The sequence below is a fragment of the Choloepus didactylus genome, chromosome 5 (genome assembly GCF_015220235.1).
Source record: "Choloepus didactylus isolate mChoDid1 chromosome 5, mChoDid1.pri, whole genome shotgun sequence".
Lineage (NCBI taxonomy): Eukaryota > Metazoa > Chordata > Mammalia > Pilosa > Megalonychidae > Choloepus > Choloepus didactylus.
This window is the reverse complement of record NC_051311.1, coordinates 145155877-145180355: the sequence shown is the minus strand read 5'-3', so window position 1 is coordinate 145180355 and position 24479 is coordinate 145155877. Positions and strand designations below refer to the sequence as shown.

Sequence of the window (24479 nt, the reverse complement as noted above, 5' to 3'; positions counted from 1 at the left end):
AATCCATGGTACCCTGTATAGTCACATATTTATGTATTCACCACCATCACCACTATCTATATAAGGACATCTCCATTTCTTCCACAAAAAAGGACGAAGAGTCAAAGAAGGTAGAGAGACAAAAGAAAAAAAACAAAGAGAAAAAATGACCACTAGGAAGCGATAAAAGGAAATATAGCATTAAACCAGAGTAGAATAAAGAGTCAGACAACATCTCAAATGCCAAAAGTTGCATACCCCTTCCCTATGTCCACCCCATATGCATTTAGCTTTGGTATATTGCCTTCTTTACATTAAATGAAACATAAAACAGTGTTTCTGTTAATTATAGTCTCTAGTTTGTATTGATTGTATTTTCCCCCCATTCCCACCCTGTTTTTAACATGTTGCAATGATGACATTATTTGGTTCTCCCTCATGTGAAAACATTTGTATACCTTTTATCACAATCGTTGAGCACCCTAGGTTTCACTGAGCTATTCAGTCCCAGTCTTTATCTTTCCTCTTTCATTCTGGTGTCCCACATGGTCCTAACCTTTCTCTTTCAACCAGACTCACAGTCATCTTTGTTCATTTTTGCGCTACTATCTCTCAAAATTGTGTTCCAGACCTCTCACTCCTGTCTTTTCCTTTCAGTTTGCAGTGCTCCCTTTAGTGTTTCCTCTAGAGCAGGTATCTTGTTCACAAACTCTGTCATTGTCTGAGAATATTTTAAGCGCTCCCTCATATTTGAAGGACAGTTTTGCCAGATATAGGATTCTTGGTTGGTGGTTTTTCTCTTTCAGTATCTTAAACACTTCCTTCTTGCTTCCATGGTTTCTATTGAGAAATCCGCACATAGTCTTATCAAGCTTCCTTTGTATGTGATGGATCGTTTTTCTCTTGCTGCTTTCAGGATTCTCTCTTTATCTTTGATGTTTGATAACCTGATTATTAAGTGTCTTGGCATAGATCTATTCAGATCTATTCTGTTTGGGGTATGCTGTGCTTCTTGTATCCATAATTTTATGTCTTTCATAAGAGATGGGAAATTTTCATTGATTATTTCCTCTATTATTGCTTCTGCCCCTTTTCCCTTCTCTTCTCCTTCTGGGACACCCATGATACATACATTCTGTGTTTCATGTTGTCATTCAATTCCCAGAGACATTGCTCATATTTTTCCATTCTTTTCTCTATCTGTTTTTTTTGTGTGTAGGCTTTCAGGTGTCTTGCTCTCCAGTTCCTGAGTGTTTTCTTCTGCTGTTGTATGTCTCCATTGTGTCTTTCATCTCTTGTGTTGCACCTTTCATTTCCATAGATCCTGCCATTTGTTTTTTCAGAGTTTCAATTTCTGCCTTATATACTCCCAGTGTTTTCATTATATGCCTCATCTCTTTTGCCTTATCTTCTCTGAGCTTTTCAAATTGATTTAGCATTAGTTGTTTAAATTCCTGTATCTCAGTTGAAGTGTAAGTTTGTTCCTTTGACTGAACCATAACTTCATTTTTCTTAGTATAGGTTGTAATTTTCTGTTGTCTAGGCATCTGGTTTCCTTGGTTACCCCAATCAGGTTTTCCCAGACCAAAATGGGCTCAGGTCTCAGAAGGAGGCGATAGTATCACATCTCCCTGAATGTGTGTCTTAGAAGATTGATATACCCTTTCAGGCCTCAAGCCACTGTACTTTGCCCAGCAAGTGGTGCCTGTCATCCTGTAGCTCCTAACCAGTGTAAGGAGGTGTGGCCCAAGGCTGTTTTCCCCCAGGCTCTGGGGTCTGTTTCTGAATGGAAGGCAGGTAGTAGAGCTTGCCACCACCTTCTTCCTCTTAGGGAAGATACACCCCCTAGGGAGAGGTCATTTGCATTTGAGTAGTCTCTCTGACCCTGCTGTCTCCTCCCTTGTCTGGGTCAGAGTACTGGGAACTGAAAATGGCTGAGGCTTTCTCCACTGAGCCGAAAAAGAGACAGGAAGCCCCCCCTTCAGGGCCAGTCCATGGCCACCCTCAGTTTCACCTGTCAGCCAGAAATGGCACCTTATCCTCTGGGCTCCCCCTCCCTCCCAGAGAGGTCCTCCAGCTCTCCAAGGTCAGTCATCACCAAAAGCCTCTGTCTGCTTGTTGGGGATTCATAGCTTGTTTTGAGCAGTCAACATTTGTTAATTAAACCCCCAGTTGGAGCTCAGCTGAGCTATATTCACTTGCTGGGAGAGTGCTGCTCTCTAGGACCACGAGGCTTTGCAGTTCAGGCCATGGGGGGAGGGGGCTCTTGGCTTGGATCCACAGTTTTTACTTACAGATTTTATGCTGCAGTCTTGGGCATTCCTCCCAATTCAGGTTGGTGTATGGTGAGTGGACGGTCATGTTTGTCCCCCCGTAGTTATTCCAGATTATTCACTAGTTGTTCCTCATTGTTTATTAGTTGTTCCAGGGGGACAAACTAGCTTCCACTCCTCTCTATGCCACTATCTTCTCCTCTCTGCCCCTATATGTTTTTTTTAGCCATATTTGTACCTTTTATTACAATTGTTGAGCACCTTAGGTTTCCCTGAGTTACACATTCCCAGTCCCCATCATTTGTGTTTGGTTCTGGTGTCCCACATGCCCCTAACCTTCCTCTTTCAACCACACTCACAGTCATCCTTGTTCCGTGTACTTACACTGTTGTGCTACTATCTCCCAAAATTGTTTTCCAAACCTCCCACTCCTGTCTTTTCCTTTCTGTCTGCAGTTTTTCCTTTAGTGCTTCCTGTAAAGCAGGTATCTTGTTCACAAACTGTCATTGTCTGTTTGTCAGAGAATATTTGAAGCTCTCTCTCATATTTGAAGGACAGTTTTGCTGGATATAGGATTCTTGGTTGGTGATTTTTCTCTTTCAGTATCTTAAATATATCACCCCACTTCCTTCTTGCCTCCATGTTTTCTATTGAGAAATCCACACAGTCTTATCAAGCTTCCTTTGTATATGATGGATCACTTTTCTCTTGCTGCTTTCAGGATTCTCTCTTTATCTTTGACATTTAATAATCTGATTATTAAGTGTCTTGGCATAGGCCTATTCAGATCTGTTCTGTTTGGGGTACGCTGCGCTTCTTGGATCTGTAGTTTTATGTCTTTCATAAGAGATGGTAAATTTTCATTGATTATTTCCTCTATTATTGCTTCTGCCTCTTTTGCCTTCTCTTCTCTTTCTGGGACACCAATGATATGTACATTCTTGCTTTTCATTTTGTCCTTAAGTTTCCAGAGATGTTGCTCATATTTTTCTATTCTTTTCTCTATCTCTTCCTTTGTGTGTAGACTTTCAGGTGCCTTGTTCTTCAGTTGCTGAGTGTTTTCTTCTGCCTCTTGAGATCTGCTGTTGTGTGTTTCCATTGTGTCTTTCATCTCTTATGTTGTGCCTTTCATTTCCATAGATTCTGCCAGTTGGTTTTTCGAACTTTCAATTTCTACCTAATGTACATCCAGTGTTTTCATTATACGGTTCAGCTCTTTCACCATATCTTCCCTAAACTTTTTAAATTAACTTATTATTAGTTTTTTGAATTCCTGTATCTCAGTTGAAGTGTAGGTTTGTTCCTTTGGGCCATAACTTCGTTTCTCTTAGTGTAGATTGTAGTTTCCTGTTGTCTAGGCATGGTTTCCTTGGTTACCCCAGTCAGGTTTTCCCAGACAAGAACAGGCTCAGGTCCCAGAAGGAAGAAATATTCAGTATCTGGTTTCCTCGAGGGTGTGTCTTAGAAAATTGGTACACCTTGTGATGCCTCAGGTCACTGTGCTTTTCTGCCCAGCAGGTGGCACCTGTCAGCCTGCAGCTCCACACTGGTGTAAGGAGGTGTGGCCTGTGGCTGTTTTCTCCCAGGCTCTGAGATCTGGTTCTGAATGGAAGGCAGGTAGTAGAGCTGGGCCCCACCCTTTTCCTCTTAGAGAAGGTAGACCCCCTAGGGGGACATCATTAGCATTTCAATGGTGTCTCTCTGCCTGTGCTATCTCCACCCTTGTCTGGGTCAGAGCACTGGGAACTGAAAATGGCTGAGGCTTTCTCCACTGAGCCAAAAAAGGGACAGAGAGTCCCTTTCAGGGCTTGTCCACGGTGACCCTCCAGCTCTCCAAGATCAGTCATCACCCAAAGTCTCTGTATGCTTGTTGGGAATGCGTAGCTCATAGTGAGCAGTTCACACTTGCTAATTAAAACCCCAGTTGGAGCTCAGCTGAGCTATATTTGCTTGCTGGGAGAGAGCTTCTCTCTAGCACCACGTGGCTTTGCAGCTTGGGCTATGGGGGGAGGATCTCCTGGCTTGGATCTGCAGTTTTTGCTTACGGGTTTTATGCTGCGATCTCGGGCATTCCTCCCAATTCAGGTTAGTGTATGATGAGTGGATGGTCATGTTTGTCCCCCTGCAGTTATTCTGGATTATTTCCTAGTTGTTTCTGGTTTTTTTAAGTTGTCCCAGTTTGACAAACTAGCTCCCACTCCTCTCTATGCCACCATCTTCTCTGTATGTTTTTAACACTCCTTTTGTTACCTCTAGCAACTTTTACCTGGCAGAATGGCTCTGGACAGAGGGTCCCCCTATACAGGATCAGCCCCAGTTAGGTTTCCCAGACAAGGCAGGCCCAGTACTCATGAGGGGTTGTAATCAGTATCAAGGTTCCCTGGGGATGAGACCTGTCTTTACTGTGAAGTCTCTTAATTTTGTGCTTTTCCTGTTCTGCCCAGCAGATGGCACCTGATGACCACTGCTCCCTACTGGTTTAAAGTGGTACTGTGCCTTTAATTCTCAGGTGACCCTGTTCCATCCAGGGCTGTGATTGATACAGAGGCTGAGGCTGAAGGCAGGCTTAACTGTTTCTGTTTTCCAGCTCCTGGGGTCTGAATTCTCTATATAACAGTCACTATCTGAGCTAAGCCTTGCCCCACCTCACTTTAGCCTGCTATTCCTTGGAACCTGGAAAAGTTACAGGACTCTAAAGCAGCCACCATTTTCACCCTGCTGGGATTGTATTTAAGATGGGATTGGCTCCACTTTTTGTAGGTTGAAACTGTTGTGTGCTGGGGAGAGGCTGGGCTCAGTTGTTTTTGTTGATTGAAACTGATGCTGATATCCCAGCCCCTAGGGTCTGAATTCTCCTAGTGAGAGCTGCCCCTTGCACTGGGCCTGCCCCCCACCCCACCCCCAACTTTCATCAATCAAGACCTGGCATTGGTACCCAGGTCTGTGTATCCTCTTTTCTTGGGGGCACAGCCATTTTCAAGTATTCTGAGTGCAACCAACTCCAGAAGTCTCTGGTTTTTAAATTTTTTTTTTTTTTCAATCAGCTGGCCTTCTCCCAGCTGGGAGTGGGACAGATACAGGGTTTATTTGTTGTTTGTGTTGTAGATTTTTCTGTCTCGGAGTTCGTATTCAGCAGTCCGAATTTGTTAATCAAATCTGCAACTGGAGAGTGGATGACCGCCCCTTCCCTTCCTCCTGGTGAAAGGGCTTCTGTTTCTCACCAGGCAGAGACTCGGAGGTGCCAGCCTCCACAGTGTGGAAGAGTTGACTTCCAGTTCTGTGCTGTGATTTATCCATCTTGGCCCTTCAAATCATTCCTGGTTGGTTTATGATGCGCATCTAATCTCGGAAATCCTCCAAACAGTTGTTTCAGAGGGTTCTTGGCTATTTTCTAGTTGTTCTAGTGGACAGACTAAATCCCACATGTCCATATGTGGCCACCTGACCCTTACTCCTTGTAATAAGTTTTAAGATTGGGAGGTGTGGGTTAGAGGCCTCCAGCTTGGTTCTTCTTGTTCAAATTGGCTTTGATCTTTTGGGGCCCCTTACCTGCCATATAAATTTGATGGTTGGCTTTCCTATTTCTGTAAGGAAAGTTGTTGGCAAAACAATCTTTAAAAACATAAATGGAGTTTTAGTATTCTCATTATTCTGAAACTTGTTACCTTTTTTTAACATTATGTCTTGGGCTTCTGTATAGATCTTCCTTATGTTTTGCAATAGTCTTGACATTCCATTAGTTATCATCAGCTTTGCTCATCATGTATTTAATCATTCCCATATCATGGACATTCAGATTATAGTTAACTTTTTGTCATAGCAATCAATGCTCTGTGTAATGAACATCCTTGTATGTATATCTTTGCACACTTGTAGAATGTCTATAGCATAGCTCTTCTGGTTTGCTAATACTGCTAGGATGCAAAACACCAGAAATGGATTGGCATTTATAAAGGGCATTTATTTGGTTACAAAGTTACAGTCTTAAGGCCATAATGTGTCCAAGGTAAGTCATCAACAATCAGTACCTTCGCTGGAGGATGGCCAGTGGTGTCTGGAAAACCTCTGTTAGCTGGGAAGGCACGTGGCTGGCGTTGGCTCCAAGTTCTGGTTTCAAAATGGCTTTCTCCCAGGATGTTCCTTTCTAGGCCACAGCTTCTTTTCAAAATGTCACTCTCAGTTGCTCTTGGGGTGTTTGCCCTCTCTTAGCTTCTCCAGAGCGAAAGTCTGCTTTCAAAGGCCATCTTCAAACTATCTCATCTGCAGCCCTTCTCTCAGCTCCTGTGCATTATTCAAAGTGTCCCTCATGGCTATAGCAAGCTCACTCCTTCTGTCTGAGTTTTTGTAGGGCTCCAGTGAACTAAACAAGGCCATGCTGAATGGGTGGGGCAATGCCTCCTTGGAAATTATCCAGTCAGAGTTGTTACCCACAGTTGGTGGGTTGCATCTCCATGGAAACACTCAATCAAAGAACTAAAATCTAATCAACACTAATACGTCTGCCCACACAAGATTGCATCAAAGATAATGGCGTTTTGGGGGACATAATACATCCAAACCAGCACATTCCACCCCCTGGATCCCAAAATAACATCATCATTCCATATACAAAATACATTCATCCCACAACAATATCACAGAAACTTAAATCATTTCAGTAACAATACTTAAGTACAAGATCCCATTAAATCATTTACAGGTGTGGTCTGTCCAAAAGCAAAATTCCCCTCTGACTGTGGACCTGTAAAACTTAGAACAAGTTATGTGCTTCTAATATACAAAGGAGACATTCATAAGATAAACATTCCCATTGCCATAAGTTGAAACTGAAAGGAAAACAGGGTTCACAGGACCAAAACAGTTACTAAAACCCACAGGGAAATTCCATTAGATTTCAAAGTCTGAGAGTCATTCACAGAATGATGTTGCATCCTTGGGGCTTAAGAGAGCGGGAGTCTAACCCTTCCTAAGGGCCTTTGTGGCAGGCCTTTCCTCTCCAAATGCTGGGGTGAGTGCTCCAGCATATCCACATTGGGGAGATCACCTTCTCGGCCCCACCCTCCTCAAACATCGGGGCAGCACCTGGATTCTCTTTTATCTCTGGGCCCACACTCAACCCCTTCAGAACAGTGGGGTGGCAGCCAGGCTCTCCCCATTCTCCTGGGAATGTGCTCCACCCTCCCTGAGGCCTGAGGTGGCAAAACTCTTCCTGAAAATCGAGGTGGAAGGCTCACCCTCGACCTCTGCAGCAAACTCATCCTTTCCATGCAAGGGGGCCACTCCGTTCTCCCAGCCTAAGACCTCTTGACTCCAGACCTCAACCTCCATGGCTCTGTCTTTGAAGAAATTTTTCATTCAGTTTGCTCCTTGTCTGTCTCCTCCAGTCCAGACTGGCAGCAGCTCCATCTATATAGATCTTGCAAAAATTCTGTTGGCTTCGTATGAAATACAGGGGTCAAAGCCATCAGACAGTAGGACTTTCCACAGATCCTTTCTGGATAACTCCATTTCCAATCTTGGCTTGTGCTGAAATGGAGGTCGGGTTCCATGTTTGGTTAAATCTTCATGTGGGGCTGTAACTTCTGGGGTTCCACCCCCTGGAAGTTCAGAGTTTTCCAGGCAATCAGTTTCTGGTTTCTCTGAAACCAAAAGTTCAGTTCTCATCTTATCTCTGTCTTCTTGCATTTTACTATAAGCTGCAAGGAGAAGCCATGCTATATGTACAAGTTTTAGTTTTGAAATCTCATCAGCCAAGTATCCCAGTTGCTCCCAAATTCTTCCTTCCATCGGACACTAGGGCTCAATTTTACCAAATTCTCTGCCACTTTAAAACAAGGATTGCCCTTCTTCCAGTTTGCAACAACACATTCATCATTTCTGCTCAAGGCCTTATCAGAAGTATCTTTAGATTCCATATTTCTACCAACAGTCTCTTCAACGCAGTTTAGGCCTTTTCTATCAAGCCTCTCACAATTCTTCCAGAATCTTCCCCTTATCCATTTAAAAAGCTGTCCCAACGTGTTTGGTATTTGCAAACTCAGCAGCACCAGCACCCCAGTATTCTGGTACCAAAATCTGTTCTGGTTTGCTAATGCTGCCAATATGCAAAACACCAGAAATGGATTGGCTTTTATAAAGGGGGTTTATTTGGTTGCAAAGTTACAGTCTTAAGGCCTTAATGTGTCCAAGGTAAGTCATCAATAATCAGGTACCTTCACCGGAGGATGGCCAATGGTGTCCGGAAAACCTCTGTTAGCTGGGAAGGCACGTGGCTGGCATCTGCTCCAAGTTCTGGTTTCTCCCAGGATGTTCCTCTCTAGGCCTCAGCTCCTCTTCAAAAATGTCACTCTCAATTGCTCTTGGGGCATTTTTCCTCACTTAGCTTCTCCAGAGCAAAAGTCTGCTTTCAAAGGCCATCTCTAAAATGTCTCTGTATGTTGCAGCTCCTCTCTCAGCTCCTGTGCATTCTTCAAACTGTCCCTCTTGGCTGTAGCAAGCTCGCATCTGTCTGAGCCTACATAGTGCTCCAGTAAACTATGCTGAATGGGTGGGTCCACACCTCCATGGAAATTATCCAATCAGAATTATTATGCACAGTTGGGTGGGTTGCATCTCCATGGAAACAATCAAAGATTAAAATCTAATAAACACTAATATGTCTGCCCACACAAGATTGCATCAAAGATAATGGCATTTTGGGGGACATAATACATCGAAACCAGCATAATAGCATATTTGAAATGAGGCTGCTGGATCATCAGGTATGAGTATTTTATAATTTGATAAATACTGAAAGATTATAGTGATGAGAGTGCTCATTTTCTTGCATCCATTTGAACAGTTATCAAACTTTTAATTTTTTTCCATCTGACAGGTAAAAAAAAAAAGTAACTTTTCTTAAAAAAATAACTCTTTGCCTATCAGTGCAGTTTAGAATCTTTTTATATGTCTGTTGCCTATGGGTATTTCTTCTTGACCATTTAAAAATTGATCTGTGTTTTTATATATTATAGACATTAACCTTTTGTCTATCATTTTATGACCTAGTTTCTTCCAGGATGCCAATTTATAGTTTAAATTTATTTATGGTCTTTATAGAAGTTTAAGATTTCTGTACAATCACATGAACCAACTTTCCGCTTTTTAAGTTCATTTTTTGCTTAGACACACTTCACACCAAAATTATTTAAAGTTTTTTATCGTACATAATTTTTAATTTTAAATAAAAATCATTAATCTTTCATTAATTTTACAGTATAGAGAGTTTTAGGCATATATCTTTTTTCTTCTAAGTAAAATATTTTGCCAACGCAATATTGTAAAACTTATCTTTTTTCCCAGTCATTTGAAATGTCAATTTTTATCATATAGTAATAAATTCTCATATGTATTTGTCTGTTTCTAGATTTTCGCTTATATTGATTTGTTTGTTTCTGTGTAGAACCACACTGTATCATTTCACTCATTATTATTATTTTCACATTTCCTTACATTTATTTTTCCAGGTAACTTTGGAATATATATGTTTAGAATCCTTCCCTGCCCCCAGCTCCTACCATAGTCACTTTATGGTAATTGTTTCAGATCAATTCAAAGAGAATTTAATCTTTGTAAGATTAAGTGTCCAATCCAGGAATATGGTATATCTATTTAGTAGTTGCGGGCAAATCACTTTAACACTTCTGTGTCCCAGTTCCATCAACTGTAAAATGGGAACAATGTGTATCTCACAGTGTTGCTGTATGTATTGAACAAATTCATATACGTAAAGTGCTTAGGAGAATTCTCACAGAAAAAACATTCGAGTGTTAGCTATTTTTATTGTTATTTTAATTATTGTACTTTGGTTGAGTTTTATAGTTTTTTTCCCCCATGAATCTTAGTTTTTCCTTGTGGATTTTACATGTTGTTTTTTTTTTTTTTCCTGTTTTATTTTTGCTATTGAGGATGGTAAATTTTTACCTTATGTTTGCTAATTGTCATTGCTAGTTTATAGGAGAGCTGTCAATTTTTTATACATCAATTGTGTATGTAGCTACCCCTCCACACTTTCTTTTTTGTTCTCAGAGGGTTTCAATGAATTCTTTGGACTTTCTAGGCAGGTAATCATACAATCTGAAAATACTGATAATTTTCAATATTTCTACCTCTCTTTTTTTCTTGTCTTATTTTATTGGCTAGAACTTGCAGAGCAACAGTGAAAAATGGTAGTGATAATGGGCTTTGTCCTTTGTTCTTGTTTTATTTCTGACTCTAAGATGTCCTTTTCATGGTTCACTGTTCTGTTGGCTGCTGATATGTAACACATAGCCTTATTTAATTAAGGAAATTTCTTTCTAGTCCATTAAAACAAAATATTTTTAAAATTAAAGATGAATTTCAAAAGTGTATGGTGTATGAATAGCATTTCGGTAACTCCATAAAGCTATAAAATGGACACTGAATTTTATTAAATGGCTTTAAAAGTCTTTGGTTGATCTTTATATGCTCTTTTTCATTTACTTGATCAATAAAAACATTAATAGGTTCCTTAATGTTGAATCTTTCCTTCACATCCAGATTGAAACCTACTTGGTCCTAGTGCATTATTCTTTTAATACGATATTATTTAGGATTCTGTTTATATATTTATAAGTGGGATTGGTATAGAGTTTTTGTGGGCTACCCCTACTTGATTTTGTAATCAAAGTTATATCTATGCTTTCTTTCTCTGTTCTCTGAGGATAGTTTAACATGAAGATTATCTGTTCCTTAAAGTTTTGACGAAATTTTATTTTTCAACCTCTCTCTGACATTTTGGTTTAGGTATATTTCTCATTGCAAGATTTTATTTTTTCCCTTCTATCTAACAATCTTCATTTTTTATTGGGGAATTTAACCCATTTTCGTATTCATTGTGATAACTGCTTTGTTTGTATTTATTCCTGTCATCTTATTATATGTCATTTATTCATTAAGCGTAAAAGAAATTCTTGGCTTGACATTTTCTACATTGTTTGTTTTCTAAATCTCAATTCTATTTTACTGTGGTTTTCCTTTAAATAATTAACCATATTTTTATTGATGTCAAGAATTAATCAGCATCTAAAATTATTATCCCGAACAATAATAATAGCTAACATTCACTGATGACTTACTGTGTGCCTGGCAATATTATTAGGTTTTTAACTTTAATCCAATAACTCCTCACAGCTATCCTGTGGGAGAGGAGTTCCATTATTACCCTCCTTCTTTACAGATGAGGAAACTGAAGCACAGGGTTGATAAGTAATTTTCCCAAGGGCACACAGCTAGTAAGTGGAACAGTTGGGATTCAGACTCAGGCTTTCTGGCTTTAGAGACCTCGCCTCACCACTGCTGTCAGAACACATTTATTTCTCCCTTCTATGTATGCTCACCTCCCATGTGATATTGAAACAATCTGAAAGTTTAGTTCTAGATTGTTATAATATCTATTCTATTTCAAGAAGGCTCTCTGAATATTTAGATTTCAGACACAAGCAATTTTTGGACTTGACTTTAAATTTTTCTGGTTTGACTCTTTCTTGCATCACATGCTTTCCCCTTTTTAGGTCTATAGAGTACACACTCAAATCTTGTTTTTCGGGAAGGGTATAGAGATGACATACTTTCTGAGCATGAGAAATGCCTGAATCATACATGAAAAAATGTCTTTATTTTGCCCTCATATTTGAATGATTGATTGTTTAATAGAGATTTCTAGGTTTTATTAGGAATTTTATAAATGTTACTTCATTGGTTTTTAGCATTGAGCATTGCAGATAAAAAATCCTCTATAAAATTTTTCTCCCTGTTAATTTGGAGGGTTTTGAGATGCTGTGAGTGTGCGTGTGTGTGTATAGGTGTGTGTTTTATGTTTATTAATTCGTAGGACATCTTAACCTGAATATGCAAATCTTTCTTCAGCTCAGGGAACTGTTGTTCTGTTATTCTTTATCTTTAGCCTCTTTCTTTTATTTATTTATTTATTTTTTTTTTAATCATCATTTTATTGAGATATATTCACATACCACGCAGTCATACAAAACAAATTGTACTTTCGATTGTTTACAGTACCGTTACATAGTTGTACATTCATCACCTAAATCAATCCCTGACACCCCCATCAGCACACACACAAAAACAACAAGAACAATAATTAGAGTGAAAAAGAGCAACTGAAGCAAAAAAGAACACTAGGTACCTTTGTCTGTTTGTTTGCTTCCCCTACTTTTCTACACATCCATCCATAAACTAGACAAAGTGGAGTTTGGTCCTTATGGCATTCCCAATCCCACTGTCACCCCTCATAAGCTACATTTTTATACAACTGTCTTCGAGATTCATGGGTTCTGGGTTGTAGTTTAATAGTTTCAGGTATCCACCACCAGCTACCCCAATTCTTTAGAACCTAAAAAAGGTTGTCTAAAGTGTGCGTAAGAGTGCCCACCAGAGCGATCTCTCGGCTCATTTTGGAATCTCTCTGCCACTGAAGCTTATTTCATTTCCTTTCACATCCCCCTTTTGGTCAAGAAGATGTTCTCCATCCCACGATGCCGGGTCTACATTCCTCCCCGGGAGTCATATTCCACGTTGCCAGGGAGATTCACTTCCCTGGGTGTCTGATCCCACGTAGGGGGGAGGGCAGTGATTTCACCTTTCAAGTTGGCTTAGCCAGAGAGAGAGGGCCACATCTGAGCAACAAAGAGGCATTCAGGAGGAGACTCTTAGGCACAAATACAGGGAGGCCTAGCCTCTCCTTTGCAGCAACCGTCTTCCCAAGGGTAAAACTTATGGTAGAGGGCTCAACCCATCAAACCACCAGTCCCCTATGTCTGTGGTCATGTTAGCAACCATGGAGGTGGGGTAGGCGAATACCCCTGCATTCTCCACAGGCTCCTCAAGGGGGCACTACATCTTTTTTTTTTTTTTCCTTGTTTGTCTTTTTTCTTTTTTTTTTTTTTAACTTTCCCTTCTTTTTTCAAATCAACTGTATGAAAAAAAAAGTTAAAAAGAAAACAAACATACAATAAAAGAACATTTCAAAGAGACCATAGCAAGGGAGTAAGAAAAAGACAATTAACCTAAGATAACTGCTTAACTTCCAACATGTTCCTACTTTACCCCAAGAAAGTTACATAATATAGCAACATTTCAGTGAACTTGTTCCTACTACATCCATCAGAAATTAACAGACCATAGTCATTCCTGGGCATCCCCAGAACGTTAAATAGCTTATCTGTTCTTCTTGGATTATTGTTCCCCCTTCCTTAATTGCTCTCTACTGCTAGTTCCCCTACATTCTACATTGTAAACCATTTGTTTTACATTTTTCAAAGTTCACATTAGTGGTAGCATATAATATTTTTCTTTTTGTGCCTGGCTTATTTCGCTCAGCATTATGTCTTCAAGATTCATCCATGTTGTCATATGTTTCACCAGATCGTTCCTTCTTACTGCCGCGTAGTATTCCATCGTGTGTATATACCACATTTTATTTATCCACTCATCTGTTGAAGGACATTTGGGTTGTTTCCATCTCTTGGCAATTGTGAATAATGCTGCTATGAACATTGGCGTGCAGATATCTGTTCGTGTCACTGCTTTCCGATCTTCCGGGTATATACCGAGAAGTGCAATCGCTGGATCGAATGGTAGCTCTATATGTAGTTTTCTAAGGAACTGCCAGACTGACTTCCAGAGTGGCTGAACCATTACACAGTCCCACCAACAATGAATAAGAGTTCCAATTTCTCCACATCCCCTCCAGCATTTGTAGTTTCCTGTTTGTTTAATGGCAGCCATTCTAACCGGTGTTAGATGGTATCTCATTGTGGTCTTAATTTGCATCTCTCTAATAGCTAGTGAAGCTGAACATTTTTTCATGTGTTTCTTGGCCATTTGTATTTCCTCTTCAGAGAACTGTCTTTTCATATCTTTTGCCCATTTTATAATTGGGCTGTCTGTACTATTGTCATTGAGTTGTAGGATTTCTTTGTATATGCAAGATATCAGTCTTTTGTCAGATACATGGTTTCCAAAAATTTTTTCCCATTGAGTTGGCTGCCTCTTTACCTTTTTGAGAAATTCCTTTGAGGTGCAGAAACTTCTAAGCTTGAGGAGTTCCCATTTATCTATTTTCTCTTTTGTTGCTTGTGCTTTGGGTGTAAAGTCTAGGAAGTGGCCTCCTAATACAAGGTCTTGAAGATGTTTTCCTACATTATCTTCTAGGAGTTTTATGGTACTTTCTTTTATGTTGAGATCTTTGGTCCATTTTGAGTTAATTTTTGTGTAGGGGGTGAGGTAGGGGTCCTCTTTCATTCTTTTGGATATGGATATCCAACTCTCCCAGCCCCATTTGTTGAAAAGACCATTATGGCTCAGTTCGGTGACTTTGGGGGCCTTATCAAAGATCAGTCGGCCATAGATCTGAGGGTCTATCTCTGAATTCTCAATTCGATTCCATTGATCTATATGTCTATCTTTGTGCCAGTACCATGCTGTTTTGGCAACTTTGACTTTGGCAAGCTTCAAAGTCAGGGAGTGTAAGTCCTCCCACTTCGTTTTTCTTTTTTAGAGTGTCTTTAGCAATTCGAGGCATCTTCCCTTTCCAAATAAATTTGATAACTAGCTTTTCCAAGTCTGCAAAGTAGGTTGTTGGAATTTTGATTGGGATTGCATTGAATCTGTAGATGAGTTTGGGTAGAATTGACATCTTAATGACATTTAGCCTTCCTATCCATGAACATGGAATATTTTTCCATCTTTTAAGGTCCCCTTCTATTTCTTTTAGTAGAGTTATGTAGTTTTCTTTGTATAGGTCTTTTACATCTTTGGTTAAGTTGATTCCTAGGTACTTGATTTTTTTAGTTGCTATTGAAAATGGTATCTTTTTCTTGAGTGTCTCTTCAGTTTGTTCATTTCTAGCATATAGAAACATTACTGACTTATGTGCATTAATCTTGTATCCCGCTACTTTGCTAAATTTGTTTATTAGCTCTAGTAGGTGTATCGTTGATTTCTCAGGGTTTTCTAGATATAAGATCATATCATCTGCAAACAATGAGAGTTTTACTTCTTCTTTTCCAATTTGGATGCCTTTTATTTCTTTGTCTTGCCGGATTGCCCTGGCTAGCACTTCCAGCACAATGTTGAATAACAGTGGTGACAGCGGGCATCCTTGTCTTGTTCCTGATCTTAGAGGGAAGGCTTTCAGTCTCTCACCATTGAGTACTATGCTGGCTGTGGGTTTTTCATATATGCTCTTTATTATGTTGAGGAAGTTTCCTTCAATTCCTACCTTTTGAAGTGTTTTTATCAAAAAGGGATGTTGGATTTTGTCAAATGCTTTTTCAGCATCTATTGAGATGATCAATTGATTTTTCCCTTTCGAGTTTTTAATGTGTTGTAATACATTGATTGTTTTTCTGATGTTGAACCATCCTTGCATGCCTGGAATGAACCCCACTTGGTCATGGTGTATGATTTTTTTAATGTGTCTTTGGATTCGATTTGCAAGTATTTTGTTGAGGATTTTTGCATCTATATTCATTAGGGAGATTGGCCGGTAGTTTTCCTTTTTTGTAGCATCTTTGCCTGGTTTTGGTATTAGATTGATGTTAGCTTCATAAAATGAGTTAGGTAGTGTTCCATTTTTTTCAATGTTTTGAAAGAGTTTGAGTAAGATTGGTGTCAGTTCTTTCTGGAAAGTTTGGTAGAATTCCCCTGTGAAGCCATCTGGCCCTGGGCATTTATTTGTGGGAAGATTTTTGATGACTGATTGGATCTCTTTGCTTGTGATGGGTTGGTTGAGGTCTTCTATTTCTTCTCTGGTCAGTCTAGGTTGTTCATATGTTTCCAGGAAATTGTCCATTTCTTCTACATTATCCAGTTTGTTGCCATACAGTTGTTCATAATATCCTCTTATAATTTTTTTAATTTCTTCAGGATCTGCAGTTATGTCACCTTTTTCATTCATTATTTTGTTTATATGGGTCTTCTCTCTTTTTGATTTTGTCAGTCTAGCTAGGGGCTTGTCAATCTTGTTGATCTTCTCAAAGAACCAACTTTTGGTGATATTTATCCTTTCTATTGTTTTTTTGTTCTCTATGTCATTTATTTCTGCTTTAATCCTTGTTATTTCTTTTCTTGTACTTGGTTTAGGATTGGTTTGCTGTTCATTTTCTAGCTTCTTCAGTTGATCCATTAGTTCTTTGATTTTGGCTCTTTCTTCCTTTTTAATATATGCGTTTAGTGCTATAAATTTCCCCCTTAGCACTGCTTTTGCTGCATCCCATAGGTTTTGGTATGTTGTGTTCTCATTTTCATTCGTCTCTATATATTTAGCAATTTCTCTTGCTATTTCTTCTTTAACCCACTGATTGTTTAGGAGTGTGTTGTTTAACCTCCAGGTATTTGTGAATTTTCTAAGTCTCTGATGGTTATTGACTTCTAATTGTATTCCATTGTGGTCAGAGAATGTGCTTTGAATAATTTCAATCTTTTTAAATTTATTGAGGCTTGTTTTATGTCCCAGCATATGATCTATTCTGGAGAAAGTTCCGTGAGCACTAGAAAAGTATGTGTATCCTGGTGATTTGGGATGTAATGTCCTGTAGATGTCTGTTAAATCTAATTCATTTATCAGATTGTTTAGGTTTTCAATTTCCTTATTGGTCTTCTGTCTGGTTGATCTATCTATAGGAGAGAGTGATGTGTTGAAGTCTCCCACAATTATTGTGGAAACATCAATTGCTTCCTTTAGTTTTGCCAGTGTTTCTCTCATGTATTTTGTGGCACCTTGGTTGGGTGCATAGACATTTACGATTGTTATTTCTTCTTGCTGAATTGCCCCTTTTATTAGTATGTAGTGGCCTTCTTTGTCTCTCAAAACATCCCTGCATTTGAAGTCTATTTTATCTGAGATTAATATTGCTACACCTGCTTTCTTTTGGCTGTAGCTTGCATGAAATATTTTTTTCCATCCTGTCACTTTCAGTTTCTTTGTGTCCCTGTGTCTAAGATGAGTCTCTTGTATGCAACATATTGATGGTTCATTTTTTTTGATCCATTCTGCGAATCTATATCTTTTAATTGGGGAGTTTAATCCATTTACATTCAACGTTAAAACTGTGAAGGCATTTCTTGAATCGGCCATCTTATCCTTTGGATTATGTTTGCCATATTTTTCCCTCTCTCTATTAATATCCTTTATTGTACCCATACCGAATCTCTTTAGTACTGAACCTTTCTCCAAGTCTCTCTGTCCTGTCTTTGTTTCTCTGTCTGTAGGGCTCCCTTTAGTATCTCCAGTAGGGCAGGTCTCTTGTTAGCAAATTCTCTCAGCATTTCTTTGTCTGTGAAAAATTTAAGCTCTCCCTCAAATTTGAAGGAGAGCTTTGCTGGATAAAGTATTCTTGGCTGGAAATTCCTCTCACTCAGAATTTTAAATATATCGTGCCACTGCCTTCTCGCCTCCATGGTGGCTGCTGAGTAGTCACTACTTAGTCTTATGCTGTTTCCTTTGTATGTGGTGAATTGCTTTTCTCTTGCTGCTTTCAGAACTTGCTCCTTCTCTTCTATGTTTGACAGTGTGATCAGTATATGTCTCGGAGTGGGTTTTTTTGGATTTATTCTATTTGGAGTTCGCTGAGCATTTATGATTTGTGTATTTATGTTGTTTAGAAGATTTGGGAAGTTTTCCCCAACAATTTCTTTGAATACTCTTCCTAGACCTTTACCCTTTTCTTCCCCTTCTGGGACACCAATGAGTCTTATATTCGGACATTTCATATTATCTATCATATCCCTGAGGTCCATTTCGAGTTTTTCAATTTTTTTCCCCATTCTTTCTTTTATGCTTTCATTTTCCATTCTGTCATCTTCCAGGTCACTGATTCGTTGTTCAACTTCCTCTAGTCTTGTACTATGAGTGTCCAGAATCTTTTTAATTTGGTCAACAGTTTCTTTAATTTCCATAAGATCATCCATTTTTTTATTTAGTCTTGCAATGTCTTCTTTATGCTCTTCTAGGGTCTTCTTGATTTCCTTCATATCCCGTACTATGGTCTCATTGTTCATCTTTAGTTCTTTGAGTAGCTGCTCTAGGTGTGTCTCTTCTGGTCTTTTGATTTGGGTGCTTGGGCTTGGGTTATCCATATCGTCTGTTTTTTTCATATGCTTTATAATTTTCTGTTGTTTTTGGCCTCGTGGCATTTGCTGAACTTGATAGGGTTCTTTTAGGGTTTGTAGACTAGTTGAAGTCCTTATCTCTAATTTATCAGATCTACAGCTTCGTGGAGTACACTTTTTCTAACTAACCAGCAGGTGGCGTCCACGAGCCACCTGTTCTCCACAAGCCAGATCTCCCCTGCTTAGCCTTTTTGGTGAGTGGGGGAGTGAGTCTTGTGGGGCCCAATTGGTGTCCCAAGCTTGCGTGTGTAGTTGGTGTTGCCTGCCCTGTATGTGGGGCGTGTTTCTGGGCAGTCGGGGAGGGGGGGTGGCCCTAACAATCAAATCTCCCTGATGATCCTAGAGTTTTAAAGCTGCTGCAATAGTCTAATCCTTCAGTTCAGTCCTGCCACAGTTTGTCTCTGCCACTGACCCACAAGTCTTTGGTATTGGCGTATGGCTCCTGAGACTTGCAAGTGGGCCCCTCTTCCAGGCTGTGCACCCCGGGTCCTCTGTTGAGGGATGACTGTGCTATGTCACAGGTGAGTGCCGTCCCCCCAGGGCAGTTCTGGGCTGCTGGGCTGTGTTGGGAGGCTCCCAGTCTGCTCAAATGATGGCTGAATGGGGCTCTGTTAATTCACACTGCTCCCCCTTCCCAGCTCTGGGACATTCAGCTGAGGTTGCAGGGAAGGCTAATGTCCACGCCCAGTTTTGTGGTGTGTGCCTGTTATTTGAAGCACTTCCGTCACACTGGGTTGTCTGGGGCAGCTCTGGGCTATGGGGCTGGCGATGGGCAGGAGTGTTTCCTGTCCACCAGGATGGTGGCTGTGAGCGGACACCCCCCTTTTCTTGGGAAGTTGTGTTGTTTAGTGAATTTTCTCAGCCACTGGATTATTGCCTTTTGTCTCAGAGCTCTCTTAGTTCTGCTCTTGACTTGACGTGCCCAAATTTCAATTCTTTGAAGCTTTCTGTATTGAGCTTCTTAGAGTAATTGTTTTAGAAAAAGCAAAAAGGATTAAAAAAAAAAAAAAACGGCCCTCCTCAGAGATCTAATGGGTTATTGAAATGCTAATAGACAAAGCAACCAGGGCCATTAAGGAAAGGTGCACAGGGCAGAGAGATCAGCCTTGCTTCGGGATTTGCATATGCGCCTCAAGGCCTGATCTCCGCCCTTCCCCTTTCTGTGTTCACCAGAACTCCAAAAATCCTCTGCTTTTATTTTGGAGTTTTTCGTGTTGTTTTTTTTCTATGCCTGTCTCCTCTCTGCTGGGCTGGCTGCTCTCAGAGTCTCTGGTGTCTGGTCTCAGTCTATCTATGGTTGGAGTTTGAATCAGTAGAATGAGTTTCGGATAAGAGCAGCCACTGCAATTCTCCCTTCTCCTTCCTGGAGCTGACAGCCCCTCCTCCCCCGGGACTGAGCCTGGCAGGGAGGGGCGCGGGTCCCCTGGCCGCAAAAACTTACAGATTTCGCTGATCTCAGCAGTTCCACGTTTTCATGGGTGTTGTATGAAGTATGCCCAAAGACAGATTGCTCTGTGGTGTCCAGTCCACGCAGTTCCTGGCTTTTTACCTACTTTCCTGGAGGAGTAACTAAAACATACAGCTCACCAGTCTGCCATCTTGCCCCGCCTCCAGCCTCTTTCTTTTAAACCTCTGTTTTTGTTTCTCTCAGATTATCTATTTTTTTCTTTATTTTCAAAGAGAAGTCTGTGACTTGGTCTTCTCTGTTATCAGTTTCAGCCCTTTACATTCTGCTACTTAACCTTTATTAAGGTTTCAAATTAGGCAGATATGTATTTCTCAGAATTTCTGAAAGATTATTTCTTATCACAGCTTGTGTTAATTCTGTGGATGCAATATTCTCTCCAACTGCTCTGATGATAATTTGAATTTTTATTTAATATTTTTTTCTGTATCTTGAAATAACTGTTTCCTGAGACTCAGTTTATTTTCTCACTCATCTTGAAGTTTCTCTTTCATAATATTTGTATCTTGTGATTCCATTGTATATTTGTATTTTAAATTAGTTCCCAGATATATCTGTCGCTGTAGTTATGGTCTGGATCCTTGATGATTATGGTAATTACTCACCCACCTCTTGCATGCAGCAGTTCTCCGTGGTTCTGTGGGTATTTGGGTAGGAGAGTGCTAACTGGCAGATTTCAGGGCAAGTGGAAAGCCATCCACCTGTCCCCCTTGACTGCGTAAGTAGGAAAGGAGCTACAGTGGAGGAAGAGCACTTTTGTGGTTTCACTTCTATCTTGAGAGGCCTTTCCTTGACTGCTCTTTTTATAAATTTCCAGATCTGTTTGTGTCCCTGAACTTTCTCTGGACACTGTCTTACTTTATTCTCCAACTCCAAAGTCCATATTACAAGGCTCTGTTAAAACCTTCTTTAAAAAACTAACCACCCAGTCTTGTCAATGGAAGCATGAAGTAGTCTCTTGCCTCTTGTGTGACTGTAATGTAAGTTCCACGAGGAAAAGAGCTGTGTCTGTACTTTTCTCTGCTGTATCACTGCCAGTGCCTAGAACACGAGTGTGTTGTAAATATTTAGTAAATCAGGATGTTTCTGGAGACTAAAAATATTGATTTTTTTGACCCAGTAATTTTTTTTATAGAAATGTATCCTAAGAAAATACTCAGTAGTTTTATGTACCAGGATGTTATGCTATTTGTAATCATGAAAATGGAAACAACTCAAAAGTCTAACAGTGGTTATCTAAAGTATTGTATATACATAGATTGAATATTTAATAGAAATTCTTGGTATTCATTTGTCCTTCCAGAGGTACAATCTACAGGGATCTGAAAAGTCAACTTTATCTTAACTGAAGAATGACCTTTTACATACCTTAATAGGAAAAATTTAAATTATACTTTGAAAATTGCTGTAATTTTTAATAGTATTATCTCATTATTTTCAGTTTTTATTTGTGCTCCTAAGTAGTTTAAAGAGAAATAAAATTATAAAAATCTAAGAACAAATAAGTGAACAATCATGAATTATTTTAATGTAATCATACTATAACAGACATTCAGTAAATAGAGTGTATTTTTGTTTTATTCCAGAAAACAGATCCTTGAAAATGGTGAGGTAAAGCTTTCATTTTAATCTCTGGTAGTCTTGTGACTTAAATTCTAGTTGAAGGATAATTCATGAAGGTTTAACCTTGCTGCTGAGGCACCCTCAGTAGTGCTTGATGTGAGCTTTGGAAATGCATTTCTTCTGACCCTTCTCACTCTTTACTCTGCTCACAGATTTGAACAGTGCGAGCATTTGAAAGCCAGAAGGCTGAACCAGGGCTGTGTACTATCATAAAATTAAATTGCTTTCTTTCACATACTTAACAGTAACAAGCATCTGGCATCACAGTGGCCCAGCCCACCGAGCCAGCTGGCTGCAGCCCCTCGGGACAGAACCCGTGGCCTTGTGACAGGTGGGCTTCTGCCACCACATTGCCTTGGCTCTCGGTCTCCGGCTTATTACAGGATACGAGAGATGGTATAGCATTTCTCCTACCTTCAAGTATGCATACCTTTATGATGGAGACATGAAACAAATGTGACAGCATTCAGTGTAGTGCCAAATTACCTGGGGCATACAAGAAGAAAGGGAAAGATGAGTGTTGGCTGGAAGTAGGATTTCCTAAGAGATGGAACTTTAAGTGGGTCGTAAGGAAAGGGTAAAATTTACAGGTGATGACAAGTGTATTTGAACTTAATAGGAATAGTATGATCATAACTAATACTTTTTGAATAGTTACTATGTGCCATGTATTGTGTCATTTAATAATAATCATCATATTATTCCTATTTTGCAAATAAGGAAATTATGTTAATTAGGTGATGCTAGCTCTTACAAAGATACATCAACATTGCAGTGACTTGACACAGTAAGAGTTTAATTCTTGGCCTGAGAGACCAAGACTCCTTCCATCTTTGACCCTGCCATCTCCAACATGTGGCTTCCAGTGTTGATGTGTGGGGTAGCTTGGAGCTATGTACCCCACAAAAGCATATTCTTAAACTCAATCCGTTCCTGTGGGTGTGAGCCCTTGTAGAAAGGACCTTTTGAAAAGGTTCGTTCAGTTTAAGTGTGGACCACCTAAATTAGGATGGGTCTTAATCCTATTACTGGAGTCCTTATAGGGAAGACCACATAGGGAAAAAGCCAGAGGGAGCAGCCAGGAGCTGAAAGTCAACAGAAACAGGAAGAGAAAGAAGCCAGGAGAGGCCGCCATGTGCATTGTCATGTGACAGAAAAGCCAAGGAGCAAGGATCCCGGCAACCAGCCCAGAATGCCGCAGTCTTCTGAGAGAGAGCATTGCCTTGATGACACCTTGGTTTTGGACTGACTTTGGAGCAGAAGTCAAGGAGACTAACAAGGACAGATATAGCAGATCTCCCAATCACTTTAGACTAAAGAGAGTATGCTAAACTCCTAGTGCATAGGCACATTGTTGATTTAAATTTCTGAAATCAGTAGATCTTAAATTTCTAAAATCTGTCACATTTGTTTCATGTCTCCATCATAAAATTATGCATACTTGAAGGTAGGAGAAATGTTATACCATCTTTCAGTGTAGTGTAAATGTAAAATCATAAATCTGTTGAGCAAGAGGCTGACCCCCGTACCCACCTCCCACTTTGGACTCGCAAATGATAAATTTTCCATGGTTGGGGAGACAGCAACTATTTTCACTTTAGGGGTAAGGGGTCGCAGAAGGCATCAAACCTGGGGAAAGCACAGGGGCTGTTATTTTTCAGATGTGATATAAGGAAATACATTTCAGCTAGTTTCAGGATGCGGTGACATTTTTATGTCTCCCTGGTTCACTTCCTCACTTATTCAAATGTCACGTTTTCAGTGAGGCCACCCTGAGGGGCCTGCTTAAAACTGCAACTGTGGCTCCACCCCCACTTCTCCACTGCCAGCCTCCTTTCCCTGCTCCCTGCTATTTGCCGCCAAGTATTTCACTTTCTGATAGACTATGTAATGGATTTATTGGTTATATTTAGTTTCTGCCTCTCCTTACTGAGTACACTAGAATGTAAGTCTCACAAGGGAGAAGCTGTCCCCTGTTGTTCCGTTCTCTGTTATATGTGAAGCCCCCCAAACAGTACCTGGCATATATTAAGCATTAAATCTTTGATGAACGAGTGAATGCATGTTTAATACTTATTACTAAGTTAAAAGACTCTAGTCCTAATGGTTTTACTTTATTTTATATTTATTCTAAAATATATAAAGTGAAAATGTCATTTTGTTTTGTGTTTTTATAGCTGGTTTTTCACATGCTGCAGTTTTTAGCATTTAGTGCCCTTGCCATTTTAATTATGAGGCTGAAGCTGTTTTTGACACCTCACATGTGTATTATGGCTTCCTTGATATGCTCTCGAAGGGTAAGGCATTCATTTGTCTCTAACTACTCTAGCAACAACAGTGTAGTTACCGTGGGTTTTCTGATTAATCCTCTAAGTGTTTTTAACTTAAATAAGTGATTTCAAATGTCAATTCATGGTTCACTATAGAGTAAGAAAGCAACTACAAGTAGCTTTGGAAATTATTCATAGGTTTTAACTGATATTCTATGACAAGAGACGAGGCGTACCTTCCCCACTGTTAGTATCCTCTCCATAAACATAGTCTGTTGGAGTTCGGGTCTGTCCAACAATTTCCTGGCCCACCAAAACTCTCGTAAAGGCCTCTTCCAATACTAAAGTTGATGCAGTATAATTCTTATAGTATAGTCTGTTTGGCTCAGAGTATACCTAGGGGAAGTCATCAATTGTGAAGTTCCTTTAGTGTATCTGATATATAAAATAACTAGACTAAGTAGCGAGAATCTTGGGACCAAGTTACTTCTAGAAATACCGTGTTTATTTTTATTAAGAGCATGCTGTCTTAGAGTATCACAGTGCTTATTTTCCTGAGAGGAATATTCCTGGCAATACTAGCGGGGTTTCCCTCAAGGTTTTCATAGAAGGCAGCCAAATGTTAAAGGATTTAATTCTAGGATGTTTCTAAATTGTGCTTCAATAATCTTAATCCCT

The 24479-nt window shown here is 39.8% G+C and overlaps 1 protein-coding gene across 5 annotated transcripts in view; it reads left to right on the top strand.

The window, feature by feature from the left end:
* Nucleotides 1-24479, top strand: part of DPY19L2 (dpy-19 like 2) — a 111140-nt gene that overhangs the window by 73744 nt on the left and 12917 nt on the right. For 4 of the 5 annotated variants that reach the window (XM_037837061.1, XM_037837060.1, XM_037837062.1 and 1 more), the window contains 2 exons: nucleotides 21495-21519; nucleotides 23709-23828. In XM_037837061.1, coding sequence (XP_037692989.1) covers nucleotides 21495-21519; nucleotides 23709-23828 — 145 coding nt within the window. The remainder of the gene's footprint in view (nucleotides 1-21494; nucleotides 21520-23708; nucleotides 23829-24479) is intronic. The other variant, XR_005217061.1, reaches the window with a different exon arrangement.